Source organism: Salmo salar, chromosome 29 (assembly GCF_965601325.2).
Source record: "Salmo salar chromosome 29, fSalSal1, whole genome shotgun sequence".
Classification (NCBI taxonomy): domain Eukaryota; kingdom Metazoa; phylum Chordata; class Actinopteri; order Salmoniformes; family Salmonidae; genus Salmo; species Salmo salar.
The window spans coordinates 44,378,265-44,398,376 of record NC_138319.1 but is presented as its reverse complement, the minus strand read 5'-3'; the positions used below and the strand labels follow the sequence as shown (position 1 = coordinate 44,398,376).

The window sequence follows — 20,112 nt, the reverse complement described above, 5'->3', positions numbered from 1 at the left end:
AGGGGGGTGGCCTCTCCGGTCCAGGCGAGGGGGGGGTGGCCTCTCCGGTCCAGGCGAGGGGGGTGGCCTCTCTGGTCCAAGAGAGGGGGGTGGCCTCTCCGGTCCAGGCGAGGGGGGGGTGGCCTCTCCGGTCCAGGAGAGGGGGGTTGGCCTCCGGTCCAGGAGAGGGGGGTGGCCTCTCTGGTCCAGGAGAGGGGGGTTGGCCTCCGGTCCAGGAGAGGGGGGTGGCCTCTCTGGTCCAAGAGAGGGGGGTGGCCTCTCCGGTCCAGGCGAGGGGGGTGGCCTCTCCGGTCCAGGCGAGGGGGATGGCCTCTCTGGTCCAAGAGAGGGGGGTTGGCCTCCGGTCCAGGAGAGGGGGGTTGGCCTCCGGTCCAGGAGAGGGGGGTGGCCTCTCTGGTCCAAGAGAGGGGGGTTGGCCTCCGGTCCAGGAGAGGGGGGTTGGCCTCCGGTCCAGGAGAGGGGGGTGGCCTCCGGTCCAGGAGAGGTGGGTTGGCCTCCGGTCCAGGAGAGGGGGGTTGGCCTCCGGTCCAGGAGAGGGGGGTTGGCCTCCGGTCCAGGAGAGGTGGGTTGGCCTCCGGTCCAGGAGAGGGGGGTTGGCCTCCGGTCCAGGAGAGGGGGGTGGCCTCTCCGGTCCAGGAGAGGGGGTTGGCCTCCGGTCCAGGAGAGGGGGGTGGCCTCCGGTCCAGGCGAGGGGGGGGTGGCCTCCGGTCCAGGAGAGGGGGGTGGCCTCCGGTCCAGGCGAGGGGGGGGTGGCCTCTCCGGTCCAGGAGAGGGGGTGGCCTCTCCGGTCCAGGAGAGGGGGGGTGGCCTCTCCGGTCCAGGCGAGGGGGGGGTGGCCTCTCCGGTCCAGGAGAGGGGGGTTGGCCTCCGGTCCAGGAGAGGGGGGTGGCCTCTCTGGTCCAAGAGAGGGGGGTTGGCCTCTCTGGTCCAAGAGAGGGGGGTGGGGGGGTGGCCTCTCCGGTGCAGGTAAAAATCCTAGGTGTCATTTTAGATTCGGAACTCAATTTCGAATCACACGTTAGGAATGTGACCAAAATAGCTTTTGACCAACTGAGGAACGTTGCCAAGGTGCGGCCGTTTCTCTCTCAGGCTGATACAGAGACTCATCCATGCTTTTATTACAAGCAGGCTTGACTACTGTAATGCTCTCCTGTCTGGTCAACCCAAGAAAGCCATTGGTCAACTGCAAAACATACAGAATGCTGCAGCACGGGTACTGACCAAGACCAGACGGAGAGAACACATTACACCAGTTTAATGGTCTCTGCACTGGCTGCCTGTCAGTTTTAGAATTAATTTTAAGATTCTTCTATTGGTTTTTAAATCAATCCATGATCGTGCAGCCCAATACATATCAGACATGCTTTTAAGTTATGTACCCAGTAGGTCCCTCATGTCCTCTGGCACTGGCCTTTTAACTATCCCAAAGCCCAGGACCAGGAGGCATGGAGAGACAGCCTTTTAACTATCCCAAAGCCCAGGACCAAGAGGCATGGAGAGACAGCCTTTTAACTATCCCAAAGCCCAGGACCAAGAGGCATGGAGAGAGCAGCCTTTTAACTATCCCAAAGCCCAGGACCAAGAGGCATGGAGAGACAGCCTTTTAACTATCCCAAAGCCCAGGACCAAGAGGCATGGAGAGAGCAGCCTTTTAACTATCCCAAAGCCCAGGACCAAGAGGCATGGAGAGACAGCCTTTTAACTATCCCAAAGCCCAGGACCAAGAGGCATGGAGAGACAGCCTTTTAACTATCCCAAAGCCCAGGACCAAGAGGCATGGAGAGAGCAGCCTTTTAACTATCCCAAAGCCCAGGACCAAGAGGCATGGAGAGAGCAGCCTTTTAACTATCCCAGCCTAGGACCAAGAGGCATGGAGAGACAGTTATTATGCCCCCAGCCTGTGGAATAGCCTGCCAGAGAACCTGAGAGGTGCCGAAACTGTGGACATATTTAAAAGAGATCTTTTAAATATTTTTAGCTTTGCTTTTCCTTAGGTGCTGTTTAGTCATTCAGTTCTTATTGTTATTCTTTTGTTTTTTATCCTCGTGTGTTTGCTGTGTAGTAAATATGAATGTTTTTTTTAATTAGTTTTTCCCAATGAAGCACATAGCAATGCATTCCATGTCTGAAATGTGCTGTACTAATGAAGCTTTATTTAACCATTCCAAACACAAAGACTGGGAAAATAAACAAAAATCCAAAACACAGCAGAATAGAAAGTGGACAGCACCACATGGGAGGAGACAGTCCTTATTGTAATATACAGTGCATTTGGAAAGTATTCAGACCCCTTTCCAAGCCTGTAGCGTCATACCCAAGAAGACTAGAGGCTGTAATCGCTGCCAAAGGTGCTTCAACAAAGTACTGAGTAAAGGGTCTGAACAATTATGTAAATGTAATATTTCACACCACCCCCCAAAAAAATTACATTTCCAAAAATGTATAAATCGTGTTTTTGCTTTGTCATTATGGGGTATTGTGTGTAGATTGATGAGGGATAAAACACGATTTAATCCATTTTAGAATAAGGCTGTAACATAATAAAATGTGGAAAAAGTCAAGGGGTCTGAATACTTTCCCCGAATGCACTGCAATATATATTTTAGTAATGGTGGACTGAAAGGTCTGTTTGTGTGTTTGTTGCCAACAGATCTAAACACACCCTGTACTCTGACCTGCAGACTCCTGGCCGTTACGGCCGAGTTATAGTCACCTCTAGGAGAGGCAGCATCCTGGACCCTCTACACACAGACCTAGTACTCAAGGTAACGCTGTGCGTGTGTGTGTGTGTGTGTGTGTGTGTGTGTGTGTGTGTGTGTGTGTGTGTGTGTGTGTGTGTGTGTGTGTGTGTGTGTGTGTGTGTGTGTGTGTGTGTGTGTGTGTGTGTGTGTGTGTTGGTCGGAGAACGATATAGCGGCCTATTTTATGTTTGCTTAACACACTCTTCTCTCAGTGTAAAAACCACACAGCACAGGGCCAGCCAGATGAGCAGTCAGTCAGTCAGCCAGGCCAGGCAGTGTATATATAGTCTGAACCAGTCAGTCAGTCAGCCAGGCCAGGCAGTGTATATATAGTCTGAACCAGTCAGTCAGTCAGCCAGGCCAGGCAGTGTATATATAGTCTGAACCAGTCAGTCAGTCAGCCAGGCCAGGCAGTGTATATATAGTCTGAACCAGTCAGTCAGTCAGCCAGGCCAGGCAGTGTATATATAGTCTGAACCAGTCACTCAGTCAGCCAGGCCAGGCAGTGTATATATAGTCTGAACCAGTCAGTCAGTCAGCCAGGCCAGGCAGTGTATATATAGTCTGAACCAGTCAGTCAGTCAGCCAGGCCAGGCAGTGTATATATAGTCTGAACCAGTCACTCAGTCAGCCAAGCCAAATCAAATCAAATTTTATTGGTCACATACACGTGAATAGCAGATGTTATTGTGGGTGTAATGAAATGCTTGTGCTTCTAGCTCCCACAGTGCCATAATGTCTAACAAGTAATATCTAACAAATTACACCCAATACATATACCCAATACCCACACATCTGAGTAGGAATGAATTAAGACTATATACATATCGACAAATGATGTCAGAGCAGAACGGACTAAGATACCCGTAGAATAGTATGGAAAACAGTATATACAAATGAGATGAGCAATGCGAGATCTGTAAACATTATTAAGTGACTAAGATACTGTAGAATAGTAGGTATATATAAGCCAGGAGGTATATATAGTCTGAACCAGTCAGTCAGTCAGTCAGGAGGTATATATAGTCTGAACCAGTCAGTCAGCCAGGAGGTCTATATAGTCTGAACCAGTCAGTCAGCCAGGAGGTCTATATAGTCTGAACCAGTCAGTCAGCCAGGAGGTATATATAGTCTGAACCAGTCAGTCAGTCAGCCAGGAGGTATATATAGTCTGAACCAGTCAGCCAGGCCAGGAGGTATATATAGTCTGAACCAGTCAGCCAGGCCAGGAGGTATATATAGTCTGAACCAGTCAGTCAGGAGGTATATATAGTCTGAACCAGTCAGTCAGTCAGCCAGGAGGTATATATAGTCTGAACCAGTCAGTTAGTCAGAAGGTATATATAGTCTGAACCAGTCAGTCAGGAGGTATATATAGTCTGAACCAGTCAGTCAGCCAGGAGGTATATATAGTCTGAACCAGTCAGTCAGGAGGTATATATATAGTCTGAACCAGTCAGTCAGTCAGGAGGTATATATAGTCTGAACCAGTCAGTCAGCCAGGAGGTATATATAGTCTGAACCAGTCAGTCAGTCAGCCAGGAGGTATATATAGTCTGAACCAGTCAGTCAGTCAGCCAGGAGGTATATATAGTCTGAACCAGTCAGTCAGTCAGCCAGGAGGTATATATAGTCTGAACCAGTCAGTCAGGAGGTATATATAGTCTGAACCAGTCAGTCAGGAGGTATATATAGTCTGAACCAGTCAGTCAGCCAGGAGGTATATATAGTCTGAACCAGTCAGCCAGGAGGTATATAGTCTGAACCAGTCAGTCAGCCAGGAGGTATAAATAGTCTGAACCAGTCAGTCAGTCAGGAGGTATATATAGTCTGAACCAGTCAGTCAGCCAGGAGGTATATATAGTCTGAACCAGTCAGTCAGTCAGGAGGTATATATAGTCTGAACCAGTCAGTCAGGAGGTATATATAGTCTGAACCAGTCAGCCAGGCCAGGAGGTATATATAGTCTGAACCAGTCAGTCAGCCAGCCAGGAGGTATATATAGTCTGAACCAGTCAGTCAGCCAGGAGGTATATATAGTCTGAACCAGTCAGTCAGGCAGGAGGTATATATAGTCTGAACCAGTCAGTCAGCCAGCCAGGAGGTATATATAGTCTGAACCAGTCAGTCAGCCAGGAGGTATATATAGTCTGAACCAGTCAGCCAGGAGGTATATATAGTCTGAACCAGACAGTCAGCCAGGAGGTATATATAGTCTGAACCAGTCAGTCAGCCAGGAGGTATATATAGTCTGAACTAGTCAGCCAGGAGGTATATAGTCTGAACCAGTCAGTCAGCCAGGAGGTATATATAGTCTGAACCAGTCAGTCAGCCAGGAGGTATATATAGTCTGAACCAGACAGTCAGCCAGGAGGTATATATAGTCTGAACCAGTCAGTCAGCCAGGAGGTATATATAGTCTGAACCAGTCAGTCAGCCAGGAGGTATATATAGTCTGAACCAGTCAGTCAGCCAGGAGGTATATATAGTCTGAACCAGTCAGTCAGTCAGCCAGGAGGTATATATAGTCTGAACCAGTCAGTCAGTCAGCCAGGAGGTATATATAGTCTGAACCAGTCAGTCAGTCAGCCAGGAGGTATATATAGTCTGAACCAGTCAGTCAGTCAGCCAGGAGGTCTATATAGTCTGAACCAGTCAGTCAGTCAGCCAGGAGGTATATATAGTCTGAACCAGTCAGTCAGTCAGCCAGGAGGTATATATAGTCTGAACCAGTCAGTCAGTCAGCCAGGAGGTATATATAGTCTGAACTTGTCAGTCAGGAGGTATATATAGTCTGAACCAGTCAGTCAGGAGGTATATATAGTCTGAACCAGTCAGTCAGCCAGGAGGTATATATAGTCTGAACCAGTCAGCCAGGAGGTATATAGTCTGAACCAGTCAGTCAGCCAGGAGGTATAAATAGTCTGAACCAGTCAGTCAGTCAGGAGGTATATATAGTCTGAACCAGTCAGTCAGCCAGGAGGTATATATAGTCTGAACCAGTCAGTCAGTCAGGAGGTATATATAGTCTGAACCAGTCAGTCAGGAGGTATATATAGTCTGAACCAGTCAGCCAGGCCAGGAGGTATATATAGTCTGAACCAGTCAGTCAGCCAGCCAGGAGGTATATATAGTCTGAACCAGTCAGTCAGCCAGGAGGTATATATAGTCTGAACCAGTCAGTCAGGCAGGAGGTATATATAGTCTGAACCAGTCAGTCAGCCAGCCAGGAGGTATATATAGTCTGAACCAGTCAGTCAGCCAGGAGGTATATATAGTCTGAACCAGTCAGCCAGGAGGTATATATAGTCTGAACCAGTCAGCCAGGCCAGGAGGTATATATAGTCTGAACCAGTCAGCCAGGCCAGGAGGTATATATAGTCTGAACCAGTCAGTCAGCCAGGAGGTATATATAGTCTGAACCAGTCAGTCAGCCAGGAGGTATATATAGTCTGAACCAGTCAGTCAGCCAGGAGGTATATATAGTCTGAACCAGTCAGTCAGGAGGTATATATAGTCTGAACCTGTCAGGCACTGTACAACATTCTTGAGATTGTGATTTTTTCTGAATGGGTCGTAAGGGAGATAAAGAACAGAACACGTACAAATAGAGTTGTGTTTGATTATTATTCCGTTTCTAAAAAATCCACAACAAGCCGAAGATCACCATGCGCAATGCCAAGCGTCGGCTGGAGTGATGGAAACACGTTCTCTGGAGTGATGAATCACACTTCACCATCTGGCAGTCTGACGGACGAATCTAGGCCCGAATGCATAGTGCCAAATGTAAAGTTTGGTGGGGGAGGAATAATGGTCTGGGGCTGTTTTTCGGTCTAGGTCCCTTAATTCCGGTGAAGGGAAATCTTAACGCTACAGCAAACAATTACATTTTAGTTGATTCTTTGTTTCCAACTTTGTGGCAACAATTTCCTGTTTCAGCATGACAATGCCCCCGTGCACAAAGCAAGGTCCATACAGAAACGGTTTGTCGAGATCGGTGTGGAAGAACTTCACTGGCCTGCACAGAGCCCTGACCTCAACACCTTTGGAATGAATAGGAGCACCGACTGCAAGCCAGGCCTAATCGCCCAACATCAGTGCCCGACCTCACTAATGCTCTTGGGACTGAATGGAAGCAAATCCCCACAGCAATGTTCATTGTCAGCTTGGGGATTCGATCTTGCAACCTTTCGGTTACTAGTCCAACGCTCTAACCACTAGGCTACCTGCCACCCCAAAAGTGGAAAGCCTTCCCAGAAGAGTGGAGGCTGTTATAGCAGCAAAGGTGGGACCAACTACATATTAATACCCATGACTTTGGAATGAGATGTTCGACGACCATGTTTCCACATACTTTTGGTCATGTAGTGAGCTTCATTCTATACCTAGAGGACTCCTGATATCTCCAGGAGTAATAAGTATAATTAATTTTGTCTTAATCTGTTGTGGTCTAGTTCTGTGTTTTGCTAGCTAGGGCCATCTACTTTAAGTGTTTCCTGTTTTCCCAGTAGCCTACTTAGTGTGAACTGCTGACTGATCATCATTTGCAGTTAGTTGTTGACACATCAACCATAATGAAGGAGCAGGGCAATTTGTTACTGTTGTTTTGTTGGTAATCAGAGGCTGTATTGGAGGGGTAGTGGTTTCACCTCTCCTTGTCAATCAGTAATTAGTACAAGGAGGTGTGCTCTCCACCTCTGCTAGGCAATTAGGAAGTAGTGTTAGTACTACAGTCTCCCCTGGTTTCTCAGCGGTAGCTGTAAGAACCGTTCGTGTCAGTGGCGGTTTTGTCGCAAAACTAAGACCGCTGGTGAAACAGACTGTTCTGCCAAGTTTTTGGAGGAAAGAACGAAATGAAGGCTCTCACTTGCGAATCTTACCTAGTTATTTGCAGATTATCTAATTTTGCTCTTTTGTAACTTTGTCAACTATGTGTGTGTTTTCTATACCTCTTTGCACCTCTCCCTGTAGGCTTTACAGACGCTCCCCACCCCTTGGCTGCAACCCTTCTAGTTTAGTGTACCCTGCGCACACAACACGTGGAATTCTGGGTCTCAGGCAGCTTTTGGAAGTGCCGATCTGCGTTCAAGAACGCCAAGTTCATCTCAGCCTATGCTGCCCTTCAGTCCCTTGACTTTTTTGCCCAGACGGAGACATGGATCTCCCAGAGAACACTGCTTCTCCAGCTGCTCTTTTTTCACCTGACTATGTTTTCTCTCATATTCTAAGAGTATCTGGTCGTCACGGTGGTGGCACCGGTCTACTCATTTCTCCTAAGTGGAGTTGTTCGCTCTCTTACCTGTCCATCTCCTCATTTGAATTCCATGCTATCACTGTCACTTGCCCACTCAAGCTTAACATTATTGTCATCTATCATTCACCAGGTGCCCTTGGAGAGTTCCTCAATGAGCTTGACACCTTGATAAGCTCATTTCCTGACGATGGCGCACTACTCTTCATACTTGCGACTTCAACCTTCTGACATCTGCCTTAGATTAACTCTCTCTTTCCCCTCCTTGCCTCTTTTGACCTCACCCTTTCCCAATCCCCTCCAACTCACAAGCACAGCAAGGACAGCACACTCAACAAGCACAGCACTTACACGAATGACTTATGATTGGCTGAGAGAAATTGATGATAAAATTATTCTGGGAGCTGTCTTGTTAGACTTCAGTGAAGCTTTTGAACTTTATTGATCATAGTCTACTACTGGAAAAACATGTGTGTTATGGCTTTACACGCCCTGCTATAATGTGGATAAAGAGTTACTTGTCTAACAGAACAGAGGGTGTTCTTTTATGGAAGCCTATCAAATATAATCCAGTTAGGATCAGGAATTCCCCAGGGCAGCTGTTTAGGCCCCTTGCTTTTTTCAATTTTTACTAACGACATGCCACTGACTTTGAGTAAAGAGTTTCTATGTATGCGGATGACTCAACACTATACACGTCAGCTACCACAGCAACTGAAAGGACTGCAACAATCAACAAAGAGCTGAAGTTAGTTTCAGAGTGGGTGGCAAGGAATAAGTTAGGCCTAAATATTTCTGAAACTAAAAGCATTGTATTTGGAACAAAACACTTACTAAACATTAAACCTCAACTAAATCTTGTAATAAATAATGTGGAAATTGAGCAAGTTGAGATGACTAAACTGCTTGGAGTGACACTATATTGTAAACTGTCATAGTCAAAACGTATTGATGCAGTAGTAGCTAAGATGGGGAGAAGTCAGTCTATAATAAAGTGATGCTCTGCCTTCTTAACATCACTATCAACAAGGCAGGTCCTACAGGCCCTAGTTTTGTTGCACCTTGACTACTGTTCAGTCGTGTGCCACAAAAAAGGACTTAGGAAAATTGCAATTGGCTCAGGACAGGGCAGCAGGGCTGGCCCTTGGATGTACACAGAGAGCTAACATTAATAATATGCATGTTAATCTCTCCTGGCTGAAAGTGGAGGAGAGATTGACTTCATCACTACTTTTATTTATGAGAGGTATTGACCTGTTGAATGCACTGAGCTGTCTGTCTAAACTACTGACACACAGCTCGGACACCCATGCATACCCCACAAGACATGCCACCAGAGGTCTCTTCACAGTCCCCAATTCCAGAACAGACTATGGGAGGCGCACAGTACTACATAGAGCCATGACTACATGGAACTCTATTCCACATCAAGTAACTGACACAAGCAGTAGAATCAGATTGAAAAAACAGATACAAAAAAAACACCTTATGGAACAACGGGGACTGTGAAGCAACACAAACATTGGCACTGACACATGCATACACACACACTGCGTTCATTTTGCTGGACCCCAGGAAGGGGATCCATAATATATACAAATACAAGGCAGGCAATAGGCTTGACCTCATCTCTACTAGAGGCTGGTCTCCTACTAATCTCACTGCAACCGCCCCTCAGGTCTCTACTTTATTTCCTTTTCTGTCTCCCTTTTCTCCAACCCTAACTACTCAGCCCCTACCCTGATGTTAGTCATGCGGTGTTGCAATCTTCACTCTCTCTCCCCCACCACTCTCTTCTCCTCTATCCTATCATCTCTCCCTTCTGCTAAATCCTTCTCCCTCCAGCCTCCTGATTCGGCCTCATCAACCCTACTCTCCTCCCTTTCCGCATCCTATAACTCGCACTGTCCTCTTTCCACACGGCCGGCTTCGCCCTCCTCTCTTGCCTCGTGGCTGAGTGACTCATTGCGAGCTTACAGAACAGTTGAGGAAAACTAAACTTCCGGAGGACCTAGAATCCTTTCATTCCCTCCTCTCTACCTTCTCTTCTTTTGTATAGGCTGCTAAAGCCACTTTCTACCACTCTAAATCTCAAACTTCTGCCTCTAACCCTAGGAAACCTTCTCCTCCCTCCTTAATCCTCCACCCCCTCCTTCCTCCCTCTCTGGACAACTTTGTCAACCACTTTGAAAAAAAGTTGACATCCGCTACTCATTCACTCTGCCTATTGAGTCCACTGGTCTCCCTCACATAGCACTACCCTACGCCTTGACCTCTTTCTCCCCTCTCTCTCCAGATGACATTCTGCGACTAATGAGGTCTGGCCGCCCGACAACCTGCCCGCTCGACCTCATCCCTTCTCCAGACCATCTCTGGAGACCTTCTCCCATTCCTCACTTCACTCATCAATTCATCCCTGACCACTGGCTGCGTCCTCTGACTTCAAAATGGCCTGAGTTGCTCCCCTCCTCAAGAAACCAACACTCGACTCCTCTGACGTCCAAAACTATAGACCTGTAACCCTTCTTTCTTTTCTTTCCAAAACACTTGCGTGTGCTCTTGGTGATCAACTCTCTCGTTATCTCTCTCAGAACAATATTCTTGACCCTAACCAGTCAGGCTTCAAAATGGGTCACTCAACTGAGACTGCTCTCTGTCATGGAGGCTCTCCACACTGCCAAAGCTGACTCTTTCTCCTCTGTTCTCATCCTCCTAGATCTATCCACTGTCTTCGACACCCTGAACCATCAAATCCTCCCCACTCAGGGCTGGGCATCTCAGGCTCTGCACAGTCTTGGAGTGCATCCTACCTGACAGGCTGCTCTGACCAGGTGATGTGGAGAGGACTACTGGTGTCCCCCAGGGCTACTGGTTGTCCCCTCCTCTTCTCTCTATACACCAAGTCATCCGGCTCTGTCATACATGGTCTCTCTTATCATTGCTATGGGGATGCCACTGAACTACTTTTCTCCTTCCCCCCCTTCTGACACCCAGGTGGCGACACGCATCTCTGCGTGCCTGGCAGATATCTCAACTTGGATGTAGGTCCACCACCTCAAGCTCAACAAGACAGAACTGCTCTTCCTCCCAGGGAAGGCCTGCCCGCTCAAAGACCTCTCCATCACAGTTGACAACTCCAGTGTCGCTCTCCCAGAGTAAAAATAACCTTGGCGTGACCCTGGACAACACCCTGTCATTCTCTGTAAACATCAAAGCAGTGACCCGCTCCTGCAGGTTAATGCTCTACAACATCCATAGAGTACGACCCTATCTCACACAGGAAGCGGCGCAGGTCCTAATCCAGGCACTTGTCCTCTCCCGACACGACCACTGTAACTCTTTGTTGGCTGGGCTCCCCACTTGTGCCATTAAACCCCTGCAACTTATCCAGAACGCTGTAGCCCGCCTGGTTTTAAACCTTCCCAAGTTCTCTCATGTCACCCCACTCATCTGCACACTCCACTGGCTTCCAATCGAAGCTCACATCCACTACAAGACAATGGTGCTTACCTACGGAACAGCAAGTGGAACTGCCCCTCCCTATCTTCAGGCTGTGCTCAAACCCTACACCCCAACCCAAGCACTTCATTCTACCACCTCGGGTCTCTTGGCAATATTGCCCAGTCCAAGCTCTTCTCTCTTCTAGCACCCCAATGGTGGAACCAGCTTCCCCCTGAAGCTTGAACAGTGGAGTCCCTGCCCATCTTCCGAAAGCATCTGAAACCCTACCTTCAAACAATATCTTAACCTCTTACATCTAGATGTGCCGCTAGCGGAACGCCTCGCCAATATCCAATGATAGAGCGTGGCGCGAATTACAAACACCTCAGAAATCCAAAAACTTCAATTTTTCAAACATATGACTATTTTACACCATTTTAAAGACAAGACTCTCCTTTATCTAACCACATTGTCCGATTTCAAAAAGGCTTTACAACGAAAGCAAAACATTAGATTATGTCAGGAGAGTACCCAGCCAGAAATAATCACACACCCATTTTTCAAGCTAGCATATAATGTCACAAAAACCAAAATGATCTTCATCAGATGACACTCCTAGGACATTATGTTATACAATACATGCATGTTTTGTTCAATCAAGTTCATATTTATATCAAAAACCAGCATTTTACATTAGCATGTGACGTTCAGAACTAGCATACCCACCGAAAACTTCCGGTGAATTGACTAAATTACTCACGATAAACGTTCACAGGGCACTTCCTATATGGAATCTTCTCAGGTTTTGGCCTGCCATATGAGTTCTGTTATACTCACAGACACCATTCAAACAGTTTTAGAAACTTTAGGGTGTTTTCTATCCAAATCAAATAATTATATGCATATTCTAGTTTCTGGGCAGGAGTAATAACCAGATTAAATCAGTTACGTTTTTTATCCGGCCGTGAAAATACTGCCCCCTATCCTAAACAGGTTAAATAATCCTCCTCCCCTCCATTTAACCAGCACTTGACCCCTTCCATCCAGAGGTTGCTCTCCTAGTTGCCAGGGACTTTATTGCAGGGAAACTTAAATCAGTTTTACCTAATTTCTATCAGCATGTTAAATGTGCAACCAGAGGTAAAAAACTCTAGACCACCTTTACTCCACACACAGACACGTGTACAAAGCTCTCCCTCGCCCTCCATTTGGTAAATCTGACCACAATTCTATCCTCCTGATTCCTACTTACAAGCAAAAATGTAAGCTGGAAGCACCAGCGACTCGGTCTATAAAAAAGTGGTCAGATGAAGCAGATGCTAAACTACAGGACTGTTTTGCTATCACAGACTGGAATATGTTCCGGGATTCTTCCGATGGCATTGAGGAGTACATCACATCAGTCACTGGCTTTATCAATAAGTGCATTGAGCACGTCGTCCCCACAGTGACCGTACGTGCATACCCCAACCAGAAGCCATGGATAACAGGCAACATTCACACTAAGCTAAAGGGTAAAGCTACCGCTTTCAAGGAGTGGGACTCTAACCCGGAAGCTTATAAGAAATCCCACTATGCCCTCCGATGAACTGTCAAAGAGGTAAAGCGTCAATACAGAACTAAGATCGAATCGTACTCCACCGGCTCCGACGCTCGTTTGATGTGGCAGAGCTTGCAAACTATCAGACTACAAAGGGAAGCACAGCCACGAGAGCTGCCAAGTGACAGGAGCCTACCAGACGAGCTAAGTAACTTCTATGCTCGCTTCAAGGCAAGTAACACTTTAACATGCATGAGAGCATCAGCTGTTCCAGACGACTGTGTGATAACGCTCTCCGCAGCTGATGTGAGTAAGAACTTTAAACAGGTCAACATTCACAAGTCCGCAGGGCCAGACGGCTTACCAGGACGTGTACTCAGAGCATGCGCTGACCAACTGGCAAGTGTCTTCACTGACATTTTCAACCTCTCCCTGTCTGAGTCTGTAATGAAACATGTTCAAGCAGACCAAAATAGTGCCTGTGCCCAAGAACACTAAGGTAACCTGCCTAAATGACTACTGACCCGTAGCACTCACATCTGTAGCCATGAAATGCTTTGAAAGGCTGGTCATGGCTCACATCAACACCATCATCCCAGAAACCCTAGACCCACTCCAATTTGCATACCGCCCCAACAGATCCACAGATGATGAAATCTGTATTGCCTCCACACTGCCCTTTCACACCTGGACAAAAGGAATACCTATGTGAGAATGCTATTCATTGACTACAGCTCAGCTCATCACAGTCCCCTCAAAGCTCATCACTAAGCTAAGGACCCTGGGACTAAACACCTCCCTCTGCATCTGGATCCTGGACTTCCTGACAGGCCGACCCCCAGGTGGTAAGAGTAGGTAACAACACATCTGCCACGCTGATCCTCAACACGGGGGCCCCTCAGGGGTGCGTGCTCAGTCGCCTCCTGTACTCCCTGTTCACTCATGACTGCATGGCCAGGCACAACTCCAACACCATCATTAATTTTGGCGATGACACAGCAGTGGTAGGTCTGATCACCGACAACGATGAGACGGCCTATAGGGAGGAGGTCAGAGACCTGACTGTGTGGTGCAATTATAACAACCACTCCCTCAAGACAAAATAGGTGATTGTGGACTACAGGAAACGGAGGACCAAGCACGCCCCCATTCTCTTCGACGAGGCTGCAGTGGAGCAGGTTGAGAGCTAAAGTGCTTTGGCGTCCACATCACCAACAATCTAATATGGTCCAAGCACACCAAGACAGGCGTGAAGAGGGCACGACAAAACCTATTCCCCCTCAGGAGACTGAAAAGATTTGACATGGGTCCTCAGATGCTCAAAAGTTTTTACAGCTGCGCCATCGAGAGCATCCTGATGGGTTGCATCACTACCTGGTATGGCAACTGCTCGGCTTCCGACCGCAAGGCACTACAGAGGGTATTGCGTACGGCCCAGTACATCACCGGGGCCAAGCTTCCTGCCATCCAGTACCTCTATACCAGGCGGTGTCAGACGAATGCCATAAACATTGTTAGACTCCAGCCACCCCAGTCATAGACTGTTCTCTCTGCTACCGCAAGCGGTACCAGATCGCCAAGTCTAGGTCAAAGAGGCTTTTAAATAGCTTCTACCCCCAAGCCATACGACTCCTGAACAGCTAATCAAATGGCTACCCAGACTATTTGCATTGCCCCCCCCCCTCTTCTACGCTGCTGCTACTCTGTTATTATCTATGCATAGTCACTTTAACTCTACCTACATGTACATATTACCTCGACACCGGTACCCCCTGTATATATCCCCGCTATTGTTATTTACTGCTGCTCTTTAATTATTTATTCTTATCTCTTACCTTTTTGTAGGTATGTTCATAAATCTCTATTGTTGGTTAAGGGCTTGTAAGTAAGCATTTCACTGTAAGGTCTACACCTGTTGTATTTGGCGCATGTGACAAATAACATTTGATTTGATTTATATCCAGTCAGTAACAACACATTGTTTACAAATTTGATCAATATTAGGTTTTAAAGCTCTGTTGTTGAGGGTGAGGTATGGTATGTAATGGGTAGTCTAGTGACCATACACAAGCGCTGGTAGATGCAGCATTCCAAGGTGTGTGATAACTCCGCCCACACACTGTGAATGGCATCGCTGTTTCCTAGTAACTAACCACGCACATGATCCCTATTGTCTTCTTGCAATGGAAACAGAACAGAATGCTTCCTAATCTGTGGATACTTCTCCCAATACAGTGTTTATACTGTATTATTGGACATATACAAACAGTATTATTATAGGAACATAATTATATACATACAGGTACATATGGCAGTAGGTAGATTATAGTATAGGTGCATACAGTGCATTCAGAAAGTATTCAGCCCCCTTCCCTTTTTTCAATTTTTTTTACAGCCATGTTATAAAATGTATTAAATACTTTTTTTTCCCTCATCAATCTACAAACAATACCCCATAATGACAGAGCGAAAACAGTTTTTCAGAAATGTTTGCATATATATATTTTTTTAATTAACAGAAATACCTTAAGTATTCTGACACTTTGCTATGAGACTCAAAATTGAGCTCAGGTGCATTCTGTTTCCATTGATCATCCTTGAGATGTTTCTACAACTTGATTGGAGTCCACCTGTGATAAATTCAATTGATTGGAAATGATTTGGAAAGACACACACCTGTCTATATAAGGTCTCACTTTTGACAGTGCATGTCAGAGAAAAAAAAACAAGCCATGAGGTCGAAGGAATTGTCCGTAGAGCTCAGAGACAGGATTGTGTCGAGGCACAGATCTGGGGAAGGGTACCAAAACATTTCTGCAGCATTGAAGGTCCCCAAGAACACAGTGGCCTCGATAATTCTTAAATCAAAGAAGTTTGGAACCCCCAAGACTCTCCCTAGAGCTGGCTGCCCGGCCAAACTGAGCAATCGGGGGAGAAGGGCCTTGGTCAGGGAGGTGACCAAGAACCCAATGGTCACTCTGACAGAGCTCTAGTGTTCCTCCGTGGAGATGGGAGAACCTTCCAGAAGGACAACCTTCTCTGCAGCACTCCACCAATTAGGCCTTTATGGTAGAGTAGCCAGACGGTAGCCACTCCTCAGTAAAAGGCACATGACAGCCTGCTTGGAGATTGCCAAAAGGCACCTAAAAGACTCTGACCATGAGAAACAAGATTCTCTGGTCTGATGAAACCAAGATTGAACTGTTTGGCCTGAATGCCAAGTGTCACGTGCTGGAGGAAACCTGGCACCATCCGTACGGTGAAGTCATGGTGGTGGCAGCATCATGCTGTGGGGATGTTTTTCAGCAGCAGGGACTGGGAGACAAGTCAGGAATGAGGGAAAGATGAATGGAGCAAAGTACAGAGATCCTCGATGAAAACCTGCTCCAGAATGCTCGGGACCTCAGAATGGGGCGACGGTTCACCTTCCAGCAGGACAACGACCCTAAGCACACAGCCAAGACAATGCAGGAGCGGCTTTGGGACAAGTCTCTGAATGTCCTTGAGTTTCCTAGCCAGAGCCCAGACTTGAACCTGATCGAACATCTCTGGAGAGATCTGAAAATAGCTGTGCTGCGACACTCCCCATTCAACCTGACAGAGCTTGAGAGGATCTGCAGAGAAGAATGGGAGAAATCCCCAAAATACAGGTGTGCTAAGCTTGTAGCGTCATACCAAATAAGACTTGAGGCTGTAATCGCTGCCAAAGGTGCTTCAACAAAGTACTGAGTAAAGGGTCTGAATACTTAAGTAAATGTGATATTTCAGTTTTAATAAAGGTGTACACATTTCTAAAAACCTGTTTTTGCTTTGTCATTATGGGGTATTGTGATGTCATTATGAGGTATTGTGATGCCATTATGGGGTATTGTGATGTCATTATGGGGTATTGTGTGTAGATTAATGATGGGAAAATAACGATTTAATACATTTTAGAGTTATGCTGTGACATAACAAAATGTGGAGAAAGTCAAGGGGTCTGAATATTCTCTGAATGCACTGTATATTATATGCATACAGGTACTTCCATGTTCCAAAATAACAGGCTTGTTTCCTGTGTAAAGGCAGTGACATCGCTACTGATTGAATGGATTGGTAAAGAGAAACACAGAAATAAAGAATTCTCTCTCTCTTCAGCTCCATCGTGCTGTCGTTCAGCTCCAGGTTCCAGTGTTGGGCTTCAACTACTCTTTCTCCCACCTCTGTCTTCTCGACGACAAGAATACCTGCATCATCGATGACATCATCCGAGCCCTGGAGGACAGCCAATCAGCGCGCTTCGCTAACCGTTCTTCCCTTCCTCTGCGCTACCCAATCACACGTCTGGCTGACGGGCGGATGGCCTACATTGGTCACCAGTTAGGAGGGGTGTGTACTGTATATTTTCATTGGTCACCAGTTAGGATGAGTGTGTACTGTGTATTTTCATTGGTCACCAGTTAGGATGGGTGTGTACTGTGTATTTTCATTGGTCACCTGTTAGGATGAGTGTGTACTGTGTATTTTCATTGGTCACCAGTTAGGATGAGTGTGTACTGTGTATTTTCATTGGTCACCAGTTAGGATGGGTGTGTACTGTGTATTTTCATTGGTCACCTGTTAGGATGAGTGTGTACTGTGTATTTTCATTGGTCACCAGTTAGGATGAGTGTGTACTGTGTATTTTCATTGGTCACCTGTTAGGATGACTGTGTACTGTGTATTTTCATTGGTCACCTGTTAGGATGAGTGTGTACTGTGTATTTTCATTGGTCACCTGTTAGGATGAGTGTGTACTGTGTATTTTCATTGGTCACCTGTTAGGATGAGTGTGTACTGTGTATTTTCATTGGTCACCTGTTAGGATGAGTGTGTATTGCTTCTGATTTGAGATTAGAGTTGTACAATTCTGGCAACTTTCCCCAAAGTTCCCAGGTTTTCCTCAAATCCAAGTTGGAAGATTTCTAGAATCAGAAGGGAATGAGCAGGAAATAAGTCTTCCAACCAGGATTTCTGGACAATTCGAGGGGTATCTTTACAAAGAAAGATACTCAGGGTTTTCTAAAGCTAACCAGCTTCAGTTAACTTCACATTCCATCCAAGTACTACACCGGTGGATATGGCTCGTCCTCCTGCCTCTAACTCTAGCAGGCTTGTAACTTTGCCTTCATGTCACACATGGCTATTCGAACGCTCTTCATGGACACTATGCTGAAACATCAATCCATGGCTGAGTCAGTGCCACATTTTAATTTGTGCTGAAATCAAAATGAAAGAAAATGATCTTGCAAATTCAGCAGGTTATTGAGTGAAATAGACTTTTAGAAGTGCTTTTATTTTAGTACTTGTTGTTATTGCCGTCTTAGGAGTGGGGAAAAAGGTGCTTGTGCATTGATAAGCACACCAATCACTCCTATCTGTGGAACAGCTTGTTGCGTTGTGGCCATAGACATATAATCCATAGAAGGGTTTTGGAACCTCTAAACCTGAGAATTTAACTGTTAAACTCATGGGTTCACTAGTAATATCTGCCAGTCCTGGCTTGAATGGGAACTGGTGTCTATGGTTACGGCTGTTAGTTTGCCTTTAACAAATGTGAAAATATAATTGCGAGAAAAACATTCAGTTTGGAAAGCAAATGTTGTCCTTACTTAATGTGTCATGTGATACATATTTTAATGACTTTTTTTACACACAAAAAAAAACATTTGATTAGTAAAATATTGAATCAGTAGTCTTCCTCAAATGAAGGGGATGATGACACAATCATTGCTAGAGGGAGAGAATCTAATTTCATTGGTCCTCAACTCGTGGCTCAGACACTTACAGTAATTCAGGATAAATGGAGTTAGCCCTGAGTTAGCCCTGAGTTAGCCCTGAGTTAGCTCTGAGTTAGCCCTGAGTTAGCCCTGAGTTAGCTCTGTGTTAGCTCTGAGTTAGCCCTGAGTTAGCCCTGAGTTAGCCCTGAGTTAGCTCTGAGTTAACCCTGAATTAGCCCTGAATTAGCCCTGAGTTAGCTCTGTGTTAGCTCTGAGTTAGCCCTGAATTAGCCCTGAGTTAGCCCTGAATTAGCCCTGAGTTAGCTCTGAGTTAACCCTGAATTAGCCCTGAATTAGCCCTGAGTTAGCCCTGAGTTAGCCTGCACCCGAGCAGGATAGTTCTGAATGACTTGTTGCCATAGAAATGTACCTGGCTCTCTCCTCAGTTACCTCGCTAACTCCTCAAACCTGTTTCTTAGGATATCCCTTTTTGGGAAAGTTTATATGAATTTTGCAACCTATAAACGCAGCCTTTCTTCTGCGAACAACCCTTTACTGGCCCTTACTACCGCCCTCAGGTGACCTTTCCCTTCTTTAGACGCAGCCTTTCTTCTTTTCCAGGTGCAGGCGTGGGGGGCGGGGCCTGCAGTACAGGGTCCAGGGGGTGTGTCTGGTCGAGGCCAGGGAGTCCGGAGCGCTAGGGCTCTGCAGCTGACCTACTACCTGCAGGCTCGCGGCGCCCTGACGGACAGGGTGGCTAGCCAATGGGAGCAGGCGTTCTGTGGCGAGCTGGGCCAGTTTGGAGCGGGACACCCTGAACTGAGCTTATACCCCTTCACTTCATCCTCTCTAAGGTGTGTGTGTGCATATGTGTGTGTGTGTGTGTGTCTCTCTCTCTTCTCGCTACCCCTCTAACTCAGCCCTCTCTCCCCCCAGGACAGACTTCCAGGCGTCGTCAGTGCTGGCTCGGCGCCCCCTGCTGGCCAGTGTATGTGTGTGTTTGGTGTTAGCCGTGGGCTGTTGTTCAATGAGGGACTGTGTGAGAGCTAAACCCTGGCTAGGGCTTTTGGCTCTGCTGTCTATCGCTCTTTCTGGTCTCACTGCTGCTGGCATCCTTAACCTGACTGGAACCACTTACAACTCAACCTACCTGGGGGTACCATTCATACTGCTGGGTGAGTTATAATTACCTGTCTACCAGGGGGTACCATTCATACTGCTGGGTGAGTTATAATTACCTATCTACCTGGGGGTACCATTCATACTGCTGGGTGAGTTATGACTACCTATCTACCTGGGGGTACCATTCATACTGCTGGGTGAGTTATGACTACCTATCTACCTGGGGGTACCATTCATGGTGCTGGGTGAGTTATAATTACCTATCTACCTGGGGGTACC

General features: G+C 46.7%; 1 protein-coding gene across 1 annotated transcript in view; it reads left to right on the top strand.

The window, feature by feature from the left end:
• The window catches only part of ptchd1 (patched domain containing 1), a 65,439-nt gene that overhangs the window by 9,290 nt on the left and 36,037 nt on the right, over positions 1–20,112 (top strand). Inside the window, exons 4-7 of the mRNA XM_045710973.2 lie at positions 2,651–2,765; positions 17,111–17,341; positions 19,333–19,565; positions 19,648–19,886. Coding sequence (XP_045566929.1) covers positions 2,651–2,765; positions 17,111–17,341; positions 19,333–19,565; positions 19,648–19,886 — 818 coding nt within the window. The remainder of the gene's footprint in view (positions 1–2,650; positions 2,766–17,110; positions 17,342–19,332; positions 19,566–19,647; positions 19,887–20,112) is intronic.